This window comes from Rhinolophus sinicus, chromosome 1 (assembly GCF_057876585.1).
Source record: "Rhinolophus sinicus isolate RSI-liver-muscle chromosome 1, RSI-T2T, whole genome shotgun sequence".
Lineage (NCBI taxonomy): Eukaryota > Metazoa > Chordata > Mammalia > Chiroptera > Rhinolophidae > Rhinolophus > Rhinolophus sinicus.
Window position 1 is genome coordinate 123,087,008 of NC_142501.1, and position 17,649 is coordinate 123,104,656.

The 17,649-nt window shown below is 36.1% G+C and overlaps 1 protein-coding gene across 1 annotated transcript in view; it reads left to right on the plus strand.

Moving 5' to 3' along the window:
- Positions 1 to 17,082, plus strand: part of LOC148759251 (sperm-associated antigen 6) — a 72,884-nt gene extending 55,802 nt beyond the window's left edge. Inside the window, exons 9-11 of the mRNA XM_088789164.1 lie at positions 5,171 to 5,287; positions 9,211 to 9,356; positions 16,760 to 17,082. Of these exons, the coding sequence (XP_088645290.1) occupies positions 5,171 to 5,287; positions 9,211 to 9,356; positions 16,760 to 16,829 (333 nt within the window). The 3' untranslated portion in view covers positions 16,830 to 17,082. The remainder of the gene's footprint in view (positions 1 to 5,170; positions 5,288 to 9,210; positions 9,357 to 16,759) is intronic.
- The last annotated feature ends 567 nt before the right edge of the window (positions 17,083 to 17,649 follow it).

Consider the following 17,649-nt stretch of genomic DNA (forward strand, 5'->3'; position numbering starts at 1 on the left):
ATTAAAACAATAAAGTAACAAATAAAACACAGTTGCTGAAACAACTTTAGATGATATAATGAGGCAGGAAGTTTATTAGAACTGTATAGTTCAGGGACTCTGCAAGTTATATATAGTGAATCATTTATTAATTATTAATTTATATATTTATAAATTTTAAATTTTATAAAAGTAAATTTATATTTAGTTATTGTTACATGTTATTTCTCTACAAATTCTTGCCAGATCAAAGTAATGATTTGATAGATTTAGGGCTTCCCTTATATTTCTCCAATGTTGAATGCATTCCTTGGCAATGCTTGGTAGGGAGAATAAGATTGACAATGTGCTTAGGCCTTTCCCCATTTAACAATTCTGTGATTCTTTGACTTTCTGGTTGAGAAACTCCAAGCCCATTTGCAGTTTTGAGTTGCCCAGCACAGCTGATTTACATATGTATAATTTTTACCTATATATGCAGTTTTCTTTTGGCCTCAAATTTCTTTAACCCATTATTGTTACTGTCTTTTCTTCTACCCTCTTCTATCCCCTCCCCGCTAAATTCCTCTTCTTTCCTCTTCCCTCCTTACTTCTCATCCTCCCTTGCCCCTTACCTCTAGTGATCCAATGACTATGGCCTCCTCTGCAGGGTCTCTACAGGTATAAACTGTGCTGCCCAGGCTATAATAGTAATTATGTTCAACTTCTAGATTATCAACAGATAAATTATTAATATCCTAAAAAGTCTATCTCTTTCAGATTTCTGCACTTAACAACTGTTATTTTCCTTTAAGTTTTGGAAATATAAGAATATATGAGCTAGAGCATAAATAATCAATAGTGAAATCAATAATAATTATAGCTGAGAAACCCTTGCAAATAGTCTCAGGTAGCATTATATACATTTTTATACTACCAAGTTCATATAACTTGGGTTTTAATGAATTATTATGATGTTAAAAAATATAAATATCACCGCAGTAGAAGAAATTTGAAAACTTCACTCCTTAAAGTAAGATAATTTCTATTGTGTTTTATTTTAATAAAGGTGGCTTTATTAAAATATTTAGGTTTACTAATAGAAGTTAAGATTCATTCTGCCTACGTTTGATATCATATTTACTTTCAGGAAATACACTGAGTATTAAATTAAAAAGTGGGATCTTTATCAATCATTGTCTTGTTAGCAATCTTTCCAAGGCTTTACGTCCATACAAATATTTTCTTATTGTAGGGACTTGATCATTTTTTTTTCTTTCCCAAGAGCTCTTGGATTTTATCAGTTGTTGTTTTAAAGGCTTTAGGATGAAAGTCCAAGTCTGTTTGATTTGATCCTATCTCAGTAGGGAAAATGCATCCAAGAGGTTCAGGGACTGTCTAATGTATTTCTCATTTGTTACTCTGTGGCAGCTTTCACATTATAAAGCCATGTTGAAGTGCATTTGTCCCAAAGGCGTGTCAGCTTCTATAAGCATTCCTTAATTGGTTCTGATCCAGCAGAAACAATGAGCAGCCCCTTGGAATTTCTTGCATATTTTCACATAGCCTTCCTATCTGCCTGTGTCCATGTTATTTCAAATACCTTAATAAAAACTGAAAGAAGAAATCTTTTATCTAGTAAGCTTACCTACATATATTTTGGAAATATTCAGACTATTGCATTTTCATTTATTTTGATTTAGGGGCATCATATTGAAATGTTCCATGTTAGTTTTGGTATTTGAATAAGTTCATTCTATCACCTTAGCTATAAACCAGTTTCAAAGTTAATTATTTGATTTGGTTATTGTATTCTCATCATCATGGTTATTCTCCTTTTTAACAGCTTTATTAAAATATGATTCATATACTATATAATTTACCCATTTAAAGTGTGTAATTCACTGGCTTTTAGTATATTCACAGAGTTGTGCAACAATCACTATGACCTAATTTTAGAAACTTTTCATTCCCCCATTAGCTATATCTTCTCTGACTAGCCCCAAGCAACCATTAATTTACTTTCTGTCTCTGTGTACTTGTCTCTTTTGAACATTTAAATGGAATTATACAACATATGTGGCCTTTGTGCCTGGCTTCTTTCACTTAGAATAAGTTTCAAGGCTCATTCTTGTTTTATAGCATATATCAATATTTTGCTCCTTTTTATTGACAAGTAATATTCTATTGTATTGATATACCACAATTAATCCATTTGCCAGTTGATGGACAATTGGGTTATTTCTACTCTTTGACTATTATGAATAATGCTGGTATGAACATTATTGTACAAGTTCTTGTGTGGATATATGTTTTCATTTCTCTTGGGTAAACACTTATGAGTGTTATTGCTAGCTCATACGATAACTCTGTTTAACATTTTGAGGAACTGCCAAACTGATTTCCAATGTGAGCACCATTTTTATGTTCTCACCAGCAACGTGTGAGGAATCCAATTTTCAACATTCTTGCCATCACTTATTATTTTTGTTTTTTGTTATAACCATCCTAATGGGTTTGAATTGGTATCTCACTGTAGTTTTTTAATTTGTGTGTGTGTGTGTGTGTGTGTGTTTTAATTTTTATTGAGATATAGTGGGGAACAGTGTGTTTTTCTAGGACCCATCAGCTCCAAGTCAGGTCGTTGTTTTCAATCCAGGAGGGCGCAGCTCAGCTCCAGGTCAAGTCATCGTTTTCAGTCTAGTTGTGGAGGCGCAGCTCTCTGGCCCATGTGGGAATCGAAACGGTGACCTTGGTGTTATGACCACTGCTCTCTAACCACTGAGCTCACCGGCTGCCGTCATTGTGGTTTTGATTTGTATTTCCTTGATGGTTGATAATGTTGAAAATCTTTCCATGTGCTCATTGGCCATTCATATATCTTCTTTGGAGAAATGTCTAATCAGACCCTTTGCCCATTTAAAAATTAGGCTATTTATCTTTTTATTGTGGAGTTGTAAGTGTTCTTTATATATTCAGGTACTTTATATATTTAGATGTATGGTTTACAGGCATTTTCTCCCAATCTGTGTACTGTGTTATAACTCTTTTGATGGTATTGTTTACAGCAAAACACATTTAAATTTTAATGAAATTCAATTTATATATTTTTCCTTTTGTTGCTTGTGCTGCTGGAGCCATATCTAAGAATACTGTCCCTAACCCAAGGTCACAAAATTTATCCTTTCATTCCCCCTTCATTTTAAAAACTATAACTCTTTGGGCCAGAATGCTTTTAAAACAAAATTAACTTTCGAATTGTCCAGAAAAGTCTAATTTATAGACAGAAAGTTGATTAATAGTGACCTGGGGATGATGGGAAAAGTGGGGCAAAGGAGGAATGACTACAAATGGGCATGAAGTTTCCTTCTGAGACGATGAAAATGTTTGAAAGTAGACTGTGTTGATGGTTTCATAATTCTGTAAATTGGCTAAAAATCCATTGAATTGTGCACTTAAAATGAATTAATTTATAATTGTAAATTATATCTCAGTAAAATTGTTAAAAATCTTAAATCCAGAAATCAACAAGTAAACAAACTCTTAATTAATATACTAATATTTCTTTCATGCTAGACAATACAGCTGATTATGAACCATGATACACACATTCCTACCTAGGAATGTAGTCGCAAATCTAGTATATTTCTTAACAAAGGATAGAGTAAAGTTCAGTGAATTTCTAGTGTCATTCATTAGAAGTTCTAATCCTCTAGAGTTCTTGTTAATAACTTGACAGTACATCACGAACTTGGAATTGTTAGAATTAGAGTAAGGCTGTCTGTATGGTATGGTGAATGTGATCTCTGCTATACTGTTAGTGGACCTTGTCACCAACAGCAGTTAAGTTAAATTTGTTGGCCTGTTAAGGTCACCATGATCCTAAGATGGTTCACAAAGGTTTAACTAGGTGTGCTGGGAATGGAGAGTTTAATTCCTGCTTAGGCTATACAACTTGTGGAAAAACTTTGGGCTGCATTTCTTAGTTCCTTGTTCTATTTAATTTGGTTTATAAAACAATGTTTGAAGACAAATGTGTCAAGAGGTAAGAGATTATACAAGACTGCTTAGCCTGGGTCTCTGGGAAACCACAAATTCAAGAGTTCCTTTACAGAGAGCCCAAATGTGATGAAAGTTTTTGCAGAATCCACTTACCAACTGTAAAATTCATGATGTGAAAATCAATATGCTCCGTGACATTCAAGAGCATTGCTAAACGTTCAATGCAAGATCCCAGAAGAACGAGTCAGCTACGGCCTCAGAGAGAGAATAGGTAGGTGATCAGAGGAAAGGCTGTAAGGATGCACTAAAGCACAAAACCACATACATACAAACGGATGTGGATTTCTAGTGGAAAACAGCTGTAGATAAATCCAATTGTGAAGCCTTCCAAAGTGAAGGGGGCAGACTTTAATACAAAGAAACAGAATCACAACCAGCCATGGCCTTAGAGCTGGGTGCAGGGATGTGCTGCAGTCACATCAGCCCTTCTGCAGCCATTCTGGCAGCACCACATGGTGTCACCATAAAATACAGAGTGCTGGGGGAGAGTGGGAAAGGTACGAGTGGATATCGATTCTTTCGCTTGTGGGTGACACACTCCCTATTGTCAAGCTTTTGTCTACATTTGAGTAGATTCTGTTTTGCTTCTATGTGTGAATGGGGCAATTTCTACCTGTGATCTACAGCAGCATATCTGCAAGTGTACATTGAATAATGCACATAGACTATTTCTGAGTATATACATATAAGCCATGAAATCTTTTGGAGAACACAGAATGCCTGATAATGGTTTTCCATTGTAAACTAAGTATTTTCTCGTATTTGTTGATTGGGAGGAATAGGACCTTAGTTTCATACATATCTCATAGTTTCATACATATGAATTTTTACACTAATAAAATATAATCCATATTAATTTACAGTCTTTAGCTTTATGATTTATAACCTTAATTTCCTCACAGGTATCTTAAGAGCTCAATAATACACTATATATTATAAAATTTGACATGAAGACAACTGGCAGGGTAGTTTTTGATAAAACAAATGAAAGCAGTTTTTCTGACAACTTTTTTTTAAAAAATGAAACAACTGCAGCTTAGACCAGGAAATTGATTTCATTTTCAAATTCCAGGAACATGAGACATGAATTTTTGTCAAACTTTCATTGATTACTTACTTTGGTATGTATTTTGCTTTTGTATTTCAACAGAGTAAAAAAGCCATGAAGACTATCCTACAAAAATGCACCTATTTACCAGCCCTTGAGCCATTTCTATATGATGCCCCTCCCAATATTCTGAAGCATGTGGTTGGACAGTTCAGTAAGGTGAGAAGTGCTCTTAGTCTGGAAATGGGGGAAGAAAATAAAAATGAGTTAACTTGTTTTTTCTATTGGGTCAATGTTTTCTTCTATAATTGGGGGGCGGGCAGTTAAGTTTGTTACTTAACTCTCACTGATTGTATTGACAGGAACAATAACGTAGGTTCATAAAATTATCACAGGTTAATGAAATTCATACATATATAATTCACACTTTCTTCTTCCGCACAATCTCTGTACTGTCTTTTTTAGTGTTCTTGGGGGTAAATAGTAGGTGAACACATAAAAACCTCATAAAAATATTTATGTTGATAAGTAACTTTTAGTAAATTTCCCACTGTCCGTTAAGCTCACTCATCTGGGAACACTGCAAAGATCTTATAAAGAAAAAGAAAAAGGTCTCTGAACCACTGAAATATTTTCCACAAAGTCCATGCATTTACTGGACATGCTCTCAGACAATGATGTGAAGTTTGTTGACTTACTTTATGAACGGTTTAGCCAATGTAGCTGTTATATTTCTTAGATTATTGCAGATTGAAAGTAGTAAGGCAGGAAGTCAAGCTGCTAGCAGTGGGCAGCAGCCACCAGGACTGACTACTGATAGCAAAGCCTGAGAGAGAGTGGCTGCGTTGCCACGGCCATTGATGGTGACCCTAAGTATCAAGAACTGGTTAAATTGTGCTCAGGAGATTTGATTAAAGAAATGGAGTCTGTGGAAATAGTATTCCAGAGTGGCTCTGAGCTCAGGCTGTGGAGTTGGGGTACCTGGATTTACATTTACCAGTGCTAATATTTTTAGCAAAATCTTGAGCTCTCTAAACCTTAGTATGATTACCCATAAAATAGGGATCATAAGAGTACCTATTCCATAGGGTCATTGTAAAGTTAAATGAGATGTTGTATGTAAAGAGTTTAGCTCAATCCCAGGAACATAGTAAACACGCGTGCGCAGACATGCGCGCGCACACACACACGGTTGTTTTTAAGATATTAAACATGGAAGTGGTTAAGTCTGATTAAAAAATTAATGAAAATGAATGGGGGACAAATATTATTTGAATAGTCAGTTATAATACTATATAAAGGAGGTACCACATTCTGTATACTACATATATTTCTACAAACAATAAACAAAACTATATATTGTTATAACTTAAACTCTAAGCCCTACAGTAAGTCGGCCTAGTTTTAGGTCCTCCACTGAAAGATACTCTACTGATAGCCATTGCTTCTCTGAACTCTTTCCATGATCTCCAACACTTGGCTGACCCTCAAGAACCATGGCCACTGGACAGTAGGTTTTACATTGCTGAAACCGCCTCAGGATATAGTTCTGTGTGTCAAACACCTCCTTCTAAGAAAATAATTAAACGATTTTTTTTCTTTTTTTCTGGGAGCTAAGTAAGAAACTGACCCCCTAAGAGAGTGGGGGAGTAAGGAGCTGAGTGGATCATCTACAGACACAGTCATCATCTCTCGAAAATGAGAAGTTGACATTATTTCTGAAAGTTTCCTTTTTTTTTTTTTTTTTTTTTTTTTTTTAACAGGACTTTATTGGGGAACAATGGTCAAATTGTTATCCTTTCAATCTTAGTTGTGGGGGGTTATGTTCAGCTTCAAGTTGTTGTTCTTTCAGTCTTAGTTGTGGAGGGCGCAGTTCAGCTCCAGGTTCAGTTGCCGTTGCTAGTTGCAGGGGGCACAGCCTACCATCCCTTGCGGGAGTCGAACCGGCAACCTTTGTGGTTGAGAGGACAGGCTCCAACCAACTGAGCCATCCGGGAGCTCAGCGGCAGCTCAGCTCAAGGTGCCGTGTTCAATTTTTAGTTGCAGGGGGCACTGCCCACCATCCCTTGCAGGACTCGAGGAATTGAACTGGCAACCTTGTGGTTGAGAGCCCGCGCTCCAACCAACAACTGAGCCATCCAGGAGGCAGCTCAGCTCAAGGTGCCGTGTTCAATCTGTTGCAGGGGGCAGAGCCCACCATCCCTTGCGGGACTCGAGGAATTGAACTGGCAACCTTGTGGTTGAGAGCCCACAGGGCCATGTGGGAATCGAACCGGCAGCCTTCAGAGTTAGGAGCGCGGAGCTCTAACCGCCTGAGCCACCGGGCCGGCCCCTGAAAGTTTCCTTTTAATAGTCTAATGGCTTAGGCTACTGGGATATTCTGGTTTTATTGAACTTGCTATAAAAATGAACACTAACCTGAATTAAGAGTTGTCAATCAGTCACTAAAGTAAATAAAAATAAATCACTGGGCTTTGTGGAAGGTTAGATAGCTAAGATAAAATATAGTACTCATATTATGTACTGTTATAAACGTGCCTTTGGGAATATTTGCTTCAGGCAGAGTTTTGTGTTTTCTTAACCTAAGGAAACCTAAGAGCACTAGAAACATACAGGAAAGCAAGGCAGAAGGTAAAAAGATATAGTTTCACATGGCTGGGGACAGACATAGGAGGTATGAAAACTCTCCACAACAAAAATATATTTATAACTGATGTATCTGTAGACCATTCCATTTTTTATAAATACATACTAGTATAATCTTTTATAGTCCAGTTGATATGTGTCCTATTAGCCAGATCCTTTTGTAGTTTTAAATATTTATTAAATGCCTACATGTACCCTTTTGAGGATAGACAAAGTTCTTTTTTAAGAAACTTACAATCTAGGGGGGAGACTAGAAAAAATGATTAAAAAATACTTTAATGTGCTAGACTTCATAATACATTTTTTTTAAAAAAAGAAGGAATAAATGAACGTAGTCTAAGGTAATTCAGAGAGGAAGTATGATTGGAAAAAGCTGGTTTTGAAAAAAGAGTAAGAATTGTGGGGGAAAGAAAGGGTGTTTGTGTCAGAGGGAATAGTGGCAATGACCAAGGAAGAGAGGGGGAATTCCCACATTGCGGACCACCCCTCCAGAACTTTCCAAGTCTGGATATTTGTTGCTGTCTTGCATAATTAATTTCATCTCCACTGGCTCTTTCCTCTTGACACACAAACATCCACTGTCAAATCCAGTGACTTTCTTTAGTTCTCATTGGTTGCTTCTTAAAATCTTCTTTTGGATTTGTTGATTCCTTACTTTCCTGATTCTTGTATCTATTTAACATCTCAATTTCCTTTCTCTGCCTACTCCTTCGTATGTTCATTCATTTGTTAAACACTTACTGAGCATCTGTTAGGTACCAGGCACTAGAGAAATAAGTGACTGATTGAATGTACAGTTTCTGCCTTCATGACATTTATGTGTGACAGACACATAAACTGATAATTAAAATATTACATGGCAAGTGCACCGAAGTGGTTTAACAGAATGCTATGAGAGAAAAAAAGTACCTAACTCATCCTGGGATAACAAAGTAGAGGTGTCTCAGATAAGTTTCTTAAAGTGAAATCTTAAAAGATGAGCGAGAGTTAGCCAAACAGGTGTGGGGAAGGAAGAAGGGCATTCCAGGAATGGCAACAGCATGGGCAAAGGCAAGAAATGGCCTGGCATGCACCGTTTGGGATGGAGATTGGTGGGAAAGGAAGTTGGAGAAGTACTTAGTACTTAGTTGCTGGGTCACAGAAGGCTTTCTGGGCTTTGTTAGGAGTTTGCCTTTAATTTTGTAGGTAATGGGAAGATTTTGAATGGGTATCAGCAAAGAGGGACACCACTTTACATTTTATATATAAGAGTGGATCTCCATTACCTTTGCTTATGTTCATTTGCCTATATTCCATCTCCACAACAGAAAAAGGTCATACATTTCTAAAGAGACTGCATTTTACCACCACTTATCAGCAAATTGAGGCTTATTATGTTACAGGTATATTGGACATAAATTCTCTTTTACAGTCCCTCAGATATATTGTTACTTTTCAGTAATGATAATCCAATTTGGAAAAGAAAACTGACATTTTCATGTGCTTCATTTTTCAAGGTGCTGCCACATGATAGCAAAGCTCGACGACTTTTTGTAACAAGTGGTGGACTTAAAAAAGTTCAAGAGATAAAAGCAGAACCTGGCTCTCTTCTTCAAGAATACATTAACAGTATTAACAACTGTTATCCAGAGGAAATAGTGAGGTAGGAAAAACAGCTTTGAAAAGTTCAAAATTATGTAGTTTTTCTGTTTTCAAATCTAGATTTTATTTTCACTGTGTCAAAATGTGGACTTTGAAATACTACATGAGACCAATGTGTACCTTTACTTCTGCTCTTGGTGTCTTTTTTCCCTCAAATTAAATAATGTTCTGACTGACACACACATTTCCAAATCAAACTGGAATGTCATTTGAGACATTTCTGTACTAATTTAAGACATTCTATATTAAAGAGTGCCCAAATACAGAGTTCAAATTAATCTTTAATGTGAACCTGATTTAGAAAGGGCCTATAGATTATGATTTTCATAGTTCCTCGTATATTATTTTTCTGCCTTAAGCTTACATTTATATTAATGGGAATATTACGGATGGAAAAGAAATGTTGAGTGGCAAAAAGAAAGTTACAATCTATATTTGAAAAAATTAAATAATGTTTATGATATGCAGGTGCTACACAGTAATATAGCAGGAAGCTATTTTTAAGATTAATTTTTTAAAATGAGTTTTATTTGCAGAGCATTAAAACTAAGCTTCAGTCCTTGTAAGCCTAAAAGAGAACTATTCCACTAAATCCAAAATAAATAAAAGGAAAGTTACCAAGAAAAGATAGAATGATTTAAATAACTGAATCTTGAAAAATACCCACAGCACACGCGGAATTAAAGGCCATATTTTTCTAATCCTGCACTCATGTCTTATTTTCTCTAATAACTATTAGAGAATATAAACTCCAATGTTTAAAACTTATATATAAGTTATATAAACCATTCTTCCTATTTGATTTCAGTGGTTTTTAATACATATAGTAACACTGATTTTAAAAACACAAATTTCTTTAAGATGAAAATTTGTTTTCTGTTTGCATATATTCTGCAATTAATTCTTTCCAAAGATACAAGTTTATGCATTTTTGGGAGGTTTATGAGAACTCCTTGACCAAAAGAATTCCAATAAGTTAGCTTTGAAAATATTAATATATATAAAACATATCAAAGGAGTAATCTATCATGCCATGTATATCTACTATATATAATATACAAATATAATGATACACAAAAAAAGTTTATATAACACATAAAGTGTAAAACCACTAAATGAAGGAAATATGAAAATCTTTTCCCAAGAAAATAAATAAAGTTAATTTTTACATATTTACATGTCCAGCTTCAGGAAGAATACTACTTTATGTAAGTTTAAAATAACTTTCAATACAATTTTCTAACATAAAGAAAATTATAGAAAAATGAAAAAAGTAAATTAAAGGAACCCCAAAATGGAATGACCTATTAGAATTAACCAATGGTAAGGTAATTTCTTGAATAGCAATCTTCTTTCTACTCCTTTTTAGGGTTATTTTACAGAGCACCAGGACAAATCAAAAGCTCTGTCATGCTAGCATGTAATCTGGTGCTTTGTCAAAATACCTTTGTAAAATTTTAACTTCTAACATTCTGTGATCAGAGATTTAATTTTAAAAACTGCCTAATTATCATGAAGAATTTTGATTAGATAGTGACTAACTTTTTCAAGTTTCTGATATAATTTTTAATGCATTAGCTTCTATAAAATGGTGTTTTATAGAAATCTTTGAAACATTGTCTTTCTATGAAGAAAGACAAATATAATCTTAAAATTGGTTTAGTTTTGCAATCATATAATTCTCAAAAATTACTTGGTGAATATTTTTAAAATAATTATTCTTTATAAGACAGATTATCAATGGTTACGTTCTTTCAGCTGTTATCAGCCTAAACATTGACTTCCTATTGCCTTCCAATTTAAGCAATCTTTAAAAATTTCTAATAAATGTAGTTGGTATGATGAGAGAAAAGGGGCCCAGGACTAGATGTGAGAAAACCCAAGTTCTAGTCCTCCTAAAGGGGAGGGGAAGTTGCTTTTAGGAAACATCTAGTTTGGGGAGGGAGGCATGCATACATTCTTCCATTTGGCACATCTGATATGGTAACTGTATAATAACCCAAATTCTACATGGGTGTAAGACAGCAGTAGTGGGGTGTAAGTACTAAGCACATTTCCTTCCCCTTGGAGAATCCTGGAGATTGTGGAGTCTCTGAGGTCCTTGAGGAGAGAGGTTCAACAATGGCAGTTAGCTTGGCAATTAGCCAGTAAAGCCTCGAGAATTATTGGTAGATCCTAATTTATTTGGACCTAATTTTAAGGCAATACAATCCAATAGAAATATAAAATGAGTCACGTGGTTAATTTTAAATTTTATAATAGCCACATTAAAAAATAAAATAAAATAGGATAAATTTTCATGATATATTTTTGTTAGTTCAGTATATCAAAATAGTAACATTTCAACTTGTGATCAATATAAAAATTATTAATGAGCCATTTTATATTTTTTATACTAAGTTTTTGAAATCTGGTGGGTATTTTATCACTTCCTGCACATCTCAATTCAGATACTAAATTTCACCAGAAATACTTTATCTCTTTTTTAGATTATATAAAGTTTACAGATGAAAAAATAGATTCATGAGTTGTTCGAAACACGCCTAAAGTATTTCCAATAACTGAATTGAGTATAAATTTTTACTAAGATTAAATATGAAAAATTCAGTTCCTTAGACATACTAGCCATAATTCTAGTGCTGAATAGCCACATGTGGTTAGTAGCTACCTTATTAAACAGCACTATTTTTATAGTTTAGGTTTTTAAAAATCTACTACTTGCCATTTTCATAAAAAATACCCATCTGGTACCTGCCATAAGGCCTACAGCTTAGAAAGGTAAGGCCTATTTTAAAATTTGTTGAGTAACTCTGACAGAAAGAGAAACAGTTGTGAATTCCTCAGTGTATGAATACTTTGAAGAGACCTACTGTTGCGGGCAATTTTTTCCAGAGTAGGAGCCTGTAGACGAAAAATATTCTTTCAGGTAGCTTTTTATGTTTGTGTGTGTGTGTGTGCGTGTGTGTGTGTGTCTGCTTGACTATGACTGCCTATAAAAGCACTCTATTGAGAAAATACATTTCTGTTTTGTCCACTATAACTTGACTAATTGTGGAAGAAATTAGTATACTATAAATTTTTTTTGTCAAGCATCTGAGCAGATAAAGATAACTAACAAATGAAAAAGCAAGTCTTAAACATTAAGTTTCATCTGGAGAAAACACCTCAGGAGGCTTAATTATTTTAAGCGTTTTGGAAAATTTTTAATTACACTTATTTAGATTTTTAAAATTCATTTATTGTATTCTAGAATGTCTGCCAAATTTTATTTGACATATTTTTATATGCATGTTAATTCTTTCTATGGTATATGAAGCATCCCACAATATATTAATCAATATATTTAATCCTTTTATACTAAATCTCTCATAAAATGTTCAATTTATAAATATAAATTTGTACTGTAGATGCCCAAGAACAAATGAAAATTATTAGTTTCCTAGGTTTGTGAGATAGAGTGTTTGTAAACTATGAAGATAATAGTTCTTTAATATGAATTATGCTCCCAGAAATGTCAATTTTATGGGTACCAGATGTGATTAAAATATACATTGAAAATCCCTAAGGCAATCAGAATGCAGATGTTGATTAGTAATGATAGATTGTGTTATCTAACTTATAAAAAAATCTATTAACTATGATCATGAAAGCAACATCAGTCACTTGACATAATAAAAGCAAAGTTTTTATAGTAAAATACTATCACTGGACCTTGCTTTCAAAATATTATTCCTTTGCCACTACATTGACATCCCTTAAATGTTTTGCTATTTATCTAGCACAATCTTTTGAGTTCTTTCAGTTGATTCTCTCTCTCTCTCTCTCTCTCTCTCTCTCTCTCTCTCTCTCTCTCTCTCTCTCTCTCTCTCTCTCTCGTAATCCCCTGACTAGCCTAGAACCCACCTGGCACTATACATAGTTATTACCATATTATTGACTATATTGCTATGCTTTACATCCCCATTTTGTAACTACCAATTTGTATTTCTTAATCCCTACACCCTTTTCACCCTGCCCCCAAACCCCCTCCCATCTATCACCCCAATAAATCTAGTACCCATCTGACACAATACATAGTTATTACATTGTTATTGACTATATTCCTTATGCTATACCCTACATCTCCATGACTACTTTGTAACAATCATTTAGTACTTCTTCCATTTAGTACTTCCCCATTTTTCATGCACATCCCCAACACCCCCCAAAACCCTCCCATCTGACAACCATCAAAATGTTTTTTGTATCTATGAGTCTGTTTCTGTTTGTTTGTTTATTTTGTTCTTTAAATTCCACATAAAAGCGAAATCACATTGCATCTGTCTTTCTCTGTCTGACACTCCACTCAGCACAATACCCTCCAGGTTCATCCATGCTGCCGCAGATGACAAGAACCCATTCCTTTCCATGGCCAAGCAATTTTCCGTTGTATATGTGTACCACCTCCCCTTTATCCATTTTTTCATCAACGCCAGGCTGCCTCCACATCTTGGCCATTATAAACAATGCTGCAATGAACATATGGATGCACACGTCATATCAAAGTAGTGGTTTGGGTTTCTTCGGATAAATACCCAGAAGTGGGATTGCTGTGTCCTTCTTTGTCTCTTGTTATAGCCTTATCCATTCAGCCTTCTTATGTCTTTTGATTGGAGCATTTAACCCACTTGCATTGAAAGTAATTGTTGATAGATATGCAGCTATTGCCTTTTATTATTCATAATTGTGGTCTTTTTTTTTTTTTTTTTTTTTTTTTCTGTCTTAAAAAGTCCCTCTGAGATTCCTTGTAATACTGGTTTGATGGTGATGAACTCCTTTAGATTTTTCTTGTCTGGGAAGCTCTTTGTCTGTCCTTCAATTTTAAATGATAGACTTGCTGGTTGTTGGTCCTTGCTTTTCATCATATTGAATATTTCATGCCTATCTCTTTTGACTTGCAAAGTTTCTCTTGAGAAATCAGCTGACAATCTTATGGAAGCTCCCTTATAAGTTACTAGTTGCTTTCCTTTTTCTACTTTTAGAACTCTTGTTTTGTCTTTAACCTTTGGCATTTGATTAAGTTAGTGCAAAAGAAATTGGGGTTTAAAAGGTTAAAAAATTGCAAAAACCGCAATTACTTTTACACCAACCTAATAATTATGATGTATCTTGGTGTGGGCCTATTTGGGTTCATCTTGTTTGGGACTCTCTGTACTTTCTGGGCTTGTATGTCTGTTTCCTTCATCAGGTTAGGAAAGATTTTAGTCATTATTTCTTCAAATAGATTCAAATATGTTCTCAATCCCTTGCTTTCTCTCTTCTCCTTCTGGTACCCCTGTGATGCTTCATGTTGCCCCAGAGGTCTCTTATACGATCCTCATTTTTTAAAAATTCTTTTTTCTTTTTGCTATTTTAATTGAGTGTTTTCTGCTAGTCTTCCAAATCATTGATTCGATCTTCTGCTTCATCTAGTCTACTGGTGATTTCTTCTAGTGCATTCTTCATTGCAGTTATTGTATTCTTCACTTCTGAGTGGTTCTTTTTTTATGGTTTCTATGTCTTTTTTTATACCTGCTATCTCTTTGTTGAAGTTCTCACTAACTTCCTTGAGCAGCCTTTTAACCATTGTTTTGAACTATATCTCTGGTAGGGTGCTTGCCTCCATTCTGTTTAGTTCTGTTTCTAGAGTTTTCTCTTGGTTTTTCGTTTGGGATGTATTTATTTGTTTCCTCATTTTGGCTTCCTCCCTGTGTTTGTTTCTATATATTAGGGAGATCTGCTACATCCCAGTCTTGGTCCGGTGGCCTTATATAGTAGGTGCCCTGTGGGCCCCTGGCATAGTCTCCCTGGTCACCTGCTCTGGATACTCTAGGAGTGTCCCTTGTGTGGGTTGTGTGTGCCCTCCTGTTATAGTTGAGTCTTGATAGATATTGGCACATCAGTGGGTGGCACTGGCCCTCAGGCTGGTTGCTGTGGGGTTTGGCCACATCCACAGTTTATGGAATACTGTGTGGGGAGCTTCACCCACTGAGTGAGATTCACCCCAGCAGGCTCTGGTGCCTGTTGAGACTGCCCTTTGTGTGTGCTGCATGTGGGGCTAATAGGGTGGTGCTCTGCTGTGGCCTGAAGCCAACCTCCAGGTATGTTGGTTCTGGGGACTCTGGGGAGGGGCTCTGGTGCATGCTCAGGTCACCCACTGCCTGTGACCAGCCGGGGACTGCCTGGCAGGAGCTACAAAGAAATCTGTGGTTGTTCACTGCGTCTGATAAACCTGGAGGCACGTGGGAGAGGTCACACTGCAAGCCAAGTACAGCTGCCACCAGGACTGGGCGTAGGGTAGCTCTGTAAAAAGCTGGGACACCCTGAGGCCTGCTGTCACATGCTGGCTCCCTTAACACGTTGCGTACGGCGGGGTTTAAATCTCTCGTGAAGATTCTCGTGATCCGTATGCAATGTGTTAAGGTCCAGCCACTGATAAAGTCTCACAAGATATGAAAGTTGGGTGAAGCAGGGTCTCAGGGAGTCACTACAATGGGAAAGTTGTGTTTACCAGGTTAATGTAGATTCTGGTTTGGTGACAGTGCTGAGCCTGGAGCTACTCAGCAGAAGTCTCAGAGCACACCTAGGCCAGTTGCTGCCTGCCTGGGACCCATGTACTCTGATAGCTTTCAAAGAAAGAGTGCAATGTGGATGGGGCTGGCTTCTCACCAAGGAAGTGCCTTTTGCATTAAGGAAATTGAGTAGGGTGGGGACCCAGGGAGTCTGCAGGGTGGAGCAGCAGAGCTCACCAGACCAATTCAGATTCAGATTTGGCCATGGGCTTGGGGGGGAGGGCTCAAGACATGGGGCCTTCCATGCACGCTGCACAGGAGAAGGACTTCACACAGGGAAAATGGCAACTATCCTCCAGCCCTCACCCTACAGCCACATACCTCAGTCTGACCCCAATATACCTTCAATGTGCCCTGAGTCACCATCCCTCAGCCAGAACCCAGGGTGAGTGCCTGGGAGTGAGTGAGTCTGTGTGCAGGCTTTTTAAGAGGACCTCTGAGTTTCCTGCAGCCTTCTGTCCCACTCAGATGGTCAGAATCCCCACTGTTTTTCACAGCCAGATGTTATGGAGGCTCTTCTTCCTGGCACCAGTACTCTGGGCCGGGGAGCCTGGTGTCTAGGGCTGGAATCCCTCACTCCAATGAAGGGAATCTGTGCAGCCAATATCCCTCCTTATCCTCAACTGCCTACAGGTTTTCTCTTTTTTGATAGTCTCTATCCTTGTACAGAAAGAATTACTAGAGTGTACTTTTTCTCAGTGTATATGAAATTTCATTCATAGAATTATTGCAGATAAATACCTTATATTGCATCTTTTGTGCCTATTGTGCTGAATCTTTTCACAGGTATCTCATAGAAAATTTTCTTTTTCAGGTATTATTCTCCTGGATATTCAGATATACTTCTGCAAAGACTGGACAGCTACCAACCAATTATTAATTAAGCAAAGTTGTATTTTTATACTTGAATTACAGCAGAATACATATGAATAACAATTATTAAAGCTCTTTCTAAATATTTGAACTAAGTACATTCTAGATTTATTCAATGTGAAATACCTTTGGATAATATTTTCTAAATTTATGTAATACTTTAAAAATTAGTGGTTTGTATATGTGAGAGATTATTAATGGTCATTTATACAAGATTTTCTCTAAACATAGAATTTTAAAAAGACATTAAAGGGTTTTAAGACATTTGTTATCGTTCTGTTAAAAAACATATAAACATATATACACACACGCACACACCCCCAACTAGGTACAGATGAAAGATGGTATTCAAAAACTCAAAGTATTTTGGCCAATTCCTTATAAGCTTAGGCAAGGAAAGCTAGCCTTGCAAATTCTACAGTAGAATATAGAAAGGAAATAATTGAAAGGGGAAATTGATAACAGAAGCAGAGGGCACTTGAAAGAGACTCTGTTGCTGGTGACATAAATGCATTAACTGAACACACAGAATCAATGGATAACCTGTCAGATTTTCTTAAGAACTTAGGAAACTCTCCCCTTATCCCAAGTTTTCTAGACTCTTTTCTTACCCTACCTAAACTGTTCCTTACCTTTCAAGGGGTTGGAGAGGATAGAAGTCAACATTAAGCATTATATTACTGCAGACATGCTTTCCATTTTCACTGAAAGGTTTCTTATTCTAGCTCTATTCATGAATAAACAAGGAAGTAGGCATGTAAAATGAGTCATCTGTATTCCCTGGTCCTAGCTTCACTTACCCAAGTTTTAAAAGTCACATTTTCAGAGATT